General features: G+C 43.4%; 1 protein-coding gene and 1 long non-coding RNA gene across 2 annotated transcripts; one reads left to right on the top strand and one right to left on the bottom strand.

Moving 5' to 3' along the window:
* Positions 1-252: 252 nt before the first annotated feature.
* On the top strand, positions 253-3,158 carry LOC119028660. The gene is made up of 2 exons (XR_005077776.1): positions 253-730; positions 930-3,158. It is a non-coding gene; the product is annotated as an uncharacterized LOC119028660 (long non-coding RNA).
* Positions 3,159-3,775: 617 nt separating this feature from the next.
* Positions 3,776-8,044, bottom strand: ptgs2b (prostaglandin-endoperoxide synthase 2b). The gene is made up of 10 exons (XM_037114887.1): positions 7,984-8,044; positions 7,605-7,721; positions 7,352-7,495; positions 7,064-7,207; positions 6,554-6,735; positions 6,367-6,450; positions 6,026-6,272; positions 5,212-5,498; positions 4,963-5,110; positions 3,776-4,307 (listed from the first exon to the last, which is right to left on the bottom strand). Exons 1-10 carry the CDS (start codon positions 8,042-8,044, stop codon positions 3,895-3,897), a joined length of 1,827 nt encoding a protein of 608 aa, XP_036970782.1. The 3' UTR covers positions 3,776-3,894.
* Between the last annotated feature and the right edge of the window lie 355 nt (positions 8,045-8,399).

The following is an 8,399-nucleotide window of genomic DNA, read 5'->3' as shown; positions in this document are numbered from 1 at the left end:
ACACTCTTGGTGTTCCCGGTCAAAAATGACCAGTCATTAGAAATGAATGGGGGAGACTACATTTAGTGTAAAAAACTGATCTCAGGTACATCCTCATTTGTCATATGGACACACACACACATGCCAACACACACACACACGCACACACACGCACACACGCACACATGCGCGCACACACACACACACACACACACACACGCACACACGCACACATGCGCACGCGCGCGCACACACACACACACACACACACACACACACACACACACACACACACACACACACACACACACACACACCTTGGGTCCCAGGCAACCACCATGGGAACCTTAGCCCAGTAGAGTCTCTCTCCCGCGGGAACATCACCTGTTCTCATAAAGTTGCAGCATTGTTTCAATAATATTGAACTTTTCTCACAGCTTTGGTAGCCTATATAAATGCTTTTTTGAGGCCTTGCTCACAGTTCATTGTGTGGCAGCACCATGGCATGTCGATATACCATAAGTGAGGATATTGATTACATATGTGATCACCACACTGGTGAGGAGGAGAGAGGCCAGGAAACTGGCAGTGAGGACACTCCTGTGTCCTGCTGTCCAAAGAAAAGGAAACATGTGCTCTGATGACAACTCTGCACAGGGATGCTGCTGTGATCACCAGGGAGGACAAGAAACCCAAGAAAGCCATCCTGGATTACAACAAGAACAAAGGCAGAGTTGACAACCTTGATAAGGTATGTTGATTTTTATTTTTCATGTACATCTTTCTATCATCAGATTGTTTGAACTGCACTAAAAAAGTAAGACTTGGTTTTGGTGGAGTACACATTACATTTATGAACAACACTGAGTCAGTTCTTTCCATTTCAATATGATACATGAGGTATCATTTGAATATATTCATGATTTTATCTACTTTGTGCACATTTGCAGGTTACTGGCACATACTCTTGTCAGAGGAAGACACGTTGGCCCATGGTGGTGATATTCAACATGTTAGACGTGTCAACATACAACACATTCGTGCTGTGGATGGAGCTCAATCCAAGATGGAAGCAGGGGAAAAACATCTGATAGAGTGATGAATATTGTAATGTTGTTGTTCTTGTTAGTTGTTCTTTAATGTATTAAGACATTGATCTTGTAATATTGTGAAATTGTTTTGGGATAATTTCCATTATACACAAATAAAATATTCCGGTCACTTTTGACCGGGAACACGACTGGTGTTACTTTATGTGACTATATAAAAAAATGAAATGGTTTCAAAACAAATGTCCTTGGTAAATTTGACCCAAAGTAGTCTGTGATAAACAATATACTATGTTTCATCTGATTATTTTCTTATAGTCAAAATAATCCAGAAATTATGCTTTTTAGAACTCGAATTCAAGATGTATACGGTCAGATCAGTGAGGTATATAGGCCATAAATAACAAATAGAAGTTCAAAACTTGTAATGTTCACAAGAACTGAAGTTGATAAAAAGATCTAACACAACAAATAGTGATAATTATGTATTTTTACAGTTTTTATGATGAGTTTAAATGGAACGGTCATTTTCGACCGGCAACACAAAATTGTTTAACATGAAACGAACACAACATGAGGGTTAAAAACAGAAGCAGTGCACAGAAACTGTTGCTGGTAATTTGTGTTGTGGTGTTACTTAACAACACTCTTACTTTGCCCTCAGGAATAAAGACAGATCATCATCTAATTATCAGACCTACCCCGAAATAGAAAGTGAAGGGTTCACTGAGAATCCATGATCTGCTCCTCTTCGGTGATTTATCTCACTGCAGCGTATCTGCGAACCAGGAGCTCATACCATGCTGCCATTCAGCATGCAAATCTCCTCAGCACAAGAGTCTACATGTTTTATCTGATATACTGAAACGCAAGGGCTCAGAGTGCTTTGTGTGTGTATGTGTGTGTGTACTGTAATAAAAGGCATTTTTATCAGTTCTTATGAAAGTGCCATAAAATGACTCCATATAGCTTGTTCAGCAAAATCCAAGTCTCCACAAGACCTGAGATCACAAATTGATTTGATGTTACCACCAGTGATGAGCAGTCAAGCTCATGCTCGAACTTCAGACAGGTTGCGGGTTAAAAAAAGGTGTAAAGGACATCTCCTCAAGTCAATTAAGGATCTTTGGGCTTCTAGGGATTTTTTATGGGGTTTTTAAGGTTGTTCCTTAAAACACCCTGCTTTCCATCAGCATGAGGCTGAGAAGATAATGACTGAATTTTTGGTTTGAACTCATCCTTTAAAAGAGGTCGCTGACTCTGCAAGCCACAGCTCCTCTGGCAGGACACTTCAGCGCTCTGACTGCAAAAGCCCCGCCACCTTTTGTCTCGAGCCGGGTCTCAGGAACAGTCATTAAAGCCCTGGCCCAGGATCTGAGGCTGCGCCCTGGCTCACAGGGATGCAGCAACTCAGCAGTGTAGCTGGGAGCTTAACTGTGAAGTGCGTTAAGTCAAATCTGACAATCAATGCTAAATCTGAGCGGCAACCAGTGAAGAGAGGCTAAGTCTTCTATTATGAAAAGTTTAAAGCTGAACAGTTGTGTTTCGTAAGCTGAAAGCATGGGATCACTGAATAAAATGTAGCACAATAATCTAACCAAGATGAAATAAAGGCATGGATGGCATAACTAGTCTCATATCACGCCTACATTCAAATATCTGTGGGATGTGGGAGGTTAAGCAAACTCTGATTTCTTAACAGCAGTCTGTTACTGACTTTCAGAGGAGGAACAAAGAAGTCAGTCTGCCATCATGGGTAAATCTATGTTGGATTGCCCCCAACACTTTTACAGAAAACTGATACTCTTCTTCTAAACTGCTTTATTTTAACCAGTTTTTACCACCTGAACTGCTATGTCTTCACTCAGGAAGGAAAAACGTGTCTGCTCGTGAGGTATCTATCAAACGAGTTTTTGGGAAAAAGGAACAATCACAATGGAAACAAATGAAGTGAAAATGACAACAGCCTCACAGCTGATTTATGAGAGACGCGCTCCATTTCCTGGAAGCATTTGTTAGTGTCAAACATTGAAGTCAGTTGGCATCAAAATAGTACATCAAAACAACAGTGCAGCTTTGACTAAGAATTTTTAAATAACCCAAGACAAAACACAGACTGAAGAAGTAAAACATCAGTGAAAAAATACTGAAACAGGAACACACTTTATGTATGCTATATGAGATCAAAAGAGTCAAGATCAGCCACTTAGTTCAGTGTGAATATCGCTACTACAGCACATTCTGCGAATGATAAACTGTTAGTGAACATACATGTAACCTGCAAGTATAATGCACACTAGCAAGTAACTGAAACCGTAAACTAATTTTCAAGTATTAAGTTTAAGTGTCTGAGGTCATTACTGTGACAATAACTTATAATACAAGGAATCTTTCAATAAATAGACACAACCACAGACTTTTGTTCTTGATAGCCAGCCATAAATACACAAAATCTCCTATTAAAAAATCTACTGTCCACTTTCTCATATAAATATAGGAAAATAAATATAAAAATAAATAAATAAATAAATACATTTATAATAAAGGGGGGGGGGGGCGGCTGTAGCTCAGCGGGTAGAGCAGGTCGACTAGTGATCGAAAGGTCGCTTGTTCAAATCCCGGCACCGGGCAAGGCTGAGCTGCATGTTGAAGTGTCCTTGAGCAAGACACTGAACCCCACATTGCTCATCAGTGAGGGCCCTGCGATGAGCTGGCGACTTATCCAGGGAGTACCCTGCCCTCGCCCTGAGGCAAGGCTGGGATTGGCTCCAGCAGCAACACCCCGTGACCCCACGGAAAGGGATAAGCGGTTACGGACAATGACATGACATGACATTTATAATAAAGTTAGAGAAAATAATACAAATCAGAGCTCAGTAGTCCTTTCTTTTAGAATGACTGTGGGGTTGATATCACTGCCGCGCGAGTGGGATGTGCTCGAGTTGATGATCATGGAGCCCGTCTCTTTAACATCAGGCACGTGAAAGGATGCCACGGGACAGGGCCCCTTCACGTTATTGCAGACGAGCCTCTGCAGGGAGGCAGTGTTGATGATGTCGAAGCCCACGGTGCCTCCGAACGTGCTCGGCTTCCAGTACTCCGGGGAGCAAATGGGGTTTCCCATCAAGCCTTTGAGGGAGAAAGGGGCCCCCATCTCCACCATTGTTTCTCCAAAGATGGCGTTTTCCCTGGGTTTCTCCACCAGCAGACCCGGGTAGAGCTCCACGGCGTCGATGTGTCCATACATCTCCTCCAGCACTGCGGCCATTTCTTTCTCTCCTGAGGAACATAAGGAAGGGGTTGGATTTAGTTTTGGTCTGGCCTCTCTGTCTCACTCACTCAGCAGCTGCAGAGTTTGCCGCTAGTCTAAATATGAGCTCAGTGTTTTGACTGATCCAGATCCAGCAAATGAAAGATAAACTCAATCTCTCTTCTTGTTTCTGCAACTTCCTTCCTCTTTTTTCTCCAACTTAATATTTCTCTGTCCCCATATATCACAGTTAGTTTTTTAATCAACATTAAGTCCTCCTTTCTTGTGAACTTTTAATCCCCTCCTCTAAAGCAGGAGGCCTCACTTGTCTGTTTATGTCTTGCCCTCTTGTGATGACAATCTGCTTACACTATCTCAAGATGAAATGGACATCTGGTTCTTAAGAGTCATGCAAATGAATTCCTAACCTTTAAAAGCTGCTGGGGAAGAAAAGTGGGTCCAAACCATTTCTTTAACAATAAGTAATCTCTGACATCAGCTTCGCTCTGGGCGTGTTTCTCAAGCTTGCTTTAACTTCCTGAACAATTCTATTAATAACAGAAAACATCATTTGGGCTGAGGCAACATTTCCTTTCACCTCATGTTAATATCAATCTGTTCATTGCTCTTCAACCTTTCACCTGCAAGTATTAGGCCTGGTAAGTCATCTTGACTTTGTCTCACCTGTCATGTCTTCAAAGGAGCTGTAGGGCTTCATGGAGAATCGCTTCCTGTAGGCATTCAGAGACTGGTAGCGCATCTGTCTGCTATTTTCAATGGATTTAATGGCCACGTACATGATAGGTCCTGGGACATTTCGGCCACCGGCGACCTAAACAAATGAATGTAAAGTTAGTAAATCTGCCTCAAAGCGATCACAGTGTTACTAAATCTAAATTGAAATGCTGCGACAACAGCTCAAACCGTTCTTACCCGTCCGGCGATCTGCTTGGAAAAGGACTCCACGAGGTTGCTGATGCCGTGCTCAGTCACGACAGACGTGTTGAAGACGAACTGTTTGTAGTTGTATTCTTTCTCCTCGATGTGGAAAGTGTCAGGCATCAGCGGGTGCCAGTGGTACAGGGTGTTGAACTCGGACGCGATGCGGTTCTGGTACTGGAAGCGCTGGTTGAACAGCAGCTCGGGGTCGAACTTGAGCTTGAAGTTGTAGCCGCTCAGGTGCTGCACGTAGTCCTCGATGACAATCTTGATGGTCTCGCCTGCAGGACAAATGATTCAAGATTTTAATGTAATGTAGTTATGCATTGCTTTTTGTTATTTAGCTTGGATGTTTCAGCTATGATGTATGCGTTTAATGCTAAGAATAAACTTTTGAGTGTCTTAAGAGACATCTTGTGTCTAGCAGAAAGCTTTTTCAATCAGTGAGAAGAAGAGGTCATTTTAATAGTTTCTAAGTATCCATATCAGACTCAAATTATTGTTCTGATTTAATGTAACCGTTTGTAGACGTGCAGTGAAGTCCCGCAATAAAATAAACATTTCCTCTTCCTCACATCTTTCAACACAGCAGCGCTCTAATTCCCCACTGTGTGCAACGTGCTTTGCAAGTAGATGATTACCAAAATAAAAAGTACAACTTCCCCATTTTCTCAATTCCCACGGTAACTTCAATAGCACCATTACAAATGCATCACATGCCTTTCGTGTTATTATGCCTGCTTTCATTTCCCCGGCCAAACGTTTTCAAAACTTTTTTGTGGAGCTGTCAAGCCTCTCGTAAACTCACCGATCAGAATGAGGCGCGTGGTCTGGAAGAGCCTCTCGTCGTCCCAGTCGGGGTGGACCTCCTTCAGCACGTCGCACACCCGGTTGTGTTCCCGCAGCCAGATGGTGGCGTACATCATCAGGCCGGGGACCAGGCCGAATGCCTCGTGGCCGACGGCGAAGCGGTGGGAGTCGGGAACGTGGGGAGGGTAGTGCATTTCTGCGCCAACTTCCTTTACCGTCGGGGGATACATATCTCCGTCCAGGATCTGCAGAGTTATGCAAGAGAGGAAGCAACTGTTAAGACACTTTGTGTGGGCTGAAGTGGTCGGCTGTTTAAAGTGCAGCTGTCTCTGCTCATACCTGGTATCTAAGCTTGCCATCCTTGAAAAGTCTGAGCTTGTGTTGCCTGACCAGGCTGTCTCCGTAAATGTGGCTGAGGTCAACCTGAAAGCACAAAGAGTTTGCGTAGTTAGTAAATCATTCATTCACAGGTTGCCTCTAGTTCCCGACTCAAATCCGACTGTTGCTTGAGATCTGCTGCGCTTACCCCGTGGCCCTGGGCTACAGTGAAAGCAGGTCCTTTCTTCATATCAGATTTGAAGAACTGGTGGGTGAAATGCTGTGCGAAGAATGCAAACATCAGGCTGGTGCCCTGTGGATCCGGGATGAACTCTCTTCTCATGAGAAGCTTCTCAGCCAGTATCTTAGCATCAGGTAGCTCCTTTTTACCTGGGCAGGGGGGGAAATGAACATACAAGATTATAACCCAGGATGAGCACATTTAGGTGACTCTGAGTTATAATGGCAGTTTACTTTCACTGTAAATTCTTAAAGCTTGATCAGGGTAAATTCTGAGAGGAAAAAAAAAAAATGGTTTCGTGTTCTTTAGTTTTGGCTTGCTGGGGCATGTTGTGCTGTGTTCCCTCAGCACAGATCAACTCTCTTAATCTGGCAGAGGGGATCAATTCATTGTGATGTAATGGGGCCAAGGCGCTCTTGCTCAGTATACAAGAATCTGAGAAAACTGGTTCTCCTGAGGCGGTGAAAGCGAACTCACCTTCTACTCCCATAGGGGTTGGGCAATCCTCGGGCACAGGGGGGAGGGTGCGCGTATAGTAGGAAAGGTTGGAATAGGCTTCCCAGCTTTTGTAACCATAATCCGCATTGAAAGTTGGAGGACTATCAATCATGTGGGACCGAGCTAGGGAGAGAGAGAAAAAACACCATTTAGTTATTAGTAAAGGAAAAAAAAAACACTCCCACTGGTTCTGTACAAATTGTTTGATTTGTTACGAAGCAGTCTCCAGAAATTGTTCTCATTTTGCCTTCAGGTAGAAACACTTACATGTCAACACATATCTCATGATGGCATCCCTGAGAAACGAGATGTTGTTGATGATGTTCCAGAAGCCCTTGAAGTGGGTGAGGATGTAGTGGACAGTGTTGGGGGAAGGCTTCAGGGAGATTTTGAGCCAGGTGAGGAACTCAGCTATAAAAAAAAAAAAAAAAAAAAAAAAAGGAAATGAATTATTAAACAAAGCAGGGCGACAAATGCATCGTGATTTTAGTTTCACCTCATGTGAGTCTTTCAGACTTACGCTTTGTGCAGTTTTGTCCAGTGAATCCCGTCCGCGTGCAGTCACACTCGTAATCATCAGCTCCGAGCGCGGTGCAGACGCCCCTGTTCTGGCATGGCTCTGAGCAACATATGTTACCTGTCACAGGTGACAACAGGCGGTTATTAGAGTTCACTTCCTCAGACACCAACACTACTCTCTTAGAAAAAAAGCCTCAAGCATAACGGGATCACACATCCCAGGACAAACCAAGACATAGTTTCAGTGTCATTATAATTCTGAAAAATTATAAAAATCCCTAAACGAATAGAAAACTTAAGACATGTTAAGAAACGGCACTTCTTCCTCTGTCTTCTGTTCAAGCTTTCAGAGTTCTCAGTGTTCTGTTTTCTCGACTTACCGGCTTCGCAGACAAGAAAGCCCAGCGCCGGGAGGAAAACCAAGAATGTGAGTCTGTTCATACTCCAAAGACTTTGTCGGACCGTCCTGTGCTTCCGTTCTCTCTCCTCCGCAGTGTGTCGCTCTGAAGCGCTGAGGGCGTTTGAACGTCGGAACCTGCCAACGGAGCACTTTTATATTGCTGGCAGAACTGACGTCATCGCTTCCAGTTGCAGAGGCGATACTGTCTTATGAGTACAGCCGAACCAAGATAATCGATTTAGTAACGGCCCACTTCGAGGAAAAAACTTTTCTTTCACAATCAATTTTTTTTTTTTTTTTAGTATTTTTTTTAGTTGGATTATGGTTATGTGATGTCAAACGGCTATTTTCTGGCAGTTTGAAATCTTCCCTGGTCCCCTCCTCCTCTCCCTTCTT

The sequence above is a fragment of the Acanthopagrus latus genome, chromosome 11 (assembly GCF_904848185.1).
Source record: "Acanthopagrus latus isolate v.2019 chromosome 11, fAcaLat1.1, whole genome shotgun sequence".
Classification (NCBI taxonomy): domain Eukaryota; kingdom Metazoa; phylum Chordata; class Actinopteri; order Spariformes; family Sparidae; genus Acanthopagrus; species Acanthopagrus latus.
The sequence above is the reverse complement of the archived record's forward strand: the minus strand, read 5'-3'. Positions and strand labels throughout refer to the sequence as shown.

Excerpts from the sequence above, each read along its gene's own strand:
- ptgs2b (XM_037114887.1), bottom strand. The coding sequence starts at position 8,044 with ATGAACAGACTCACATTCTTGGTTTTCCTCCCGGCGCTGGGCTTTCTT. Across the intron at positions 7,722-7,983 it reads CTTTCTTGTCTGCGAAGCCG|GTAACATATGTTGCTCAGAG; the intron begins GTAAGTCGAGAA and ends CACCTGTGACAG. Across the intron at positions 4,308-4,962 it reads CTCCTTTGAAGACATGACAG|GAGAGAAAGAAATGGCCGCA; the intron begins GTGAGACAAAGT and ends TATGTTCCTCAG.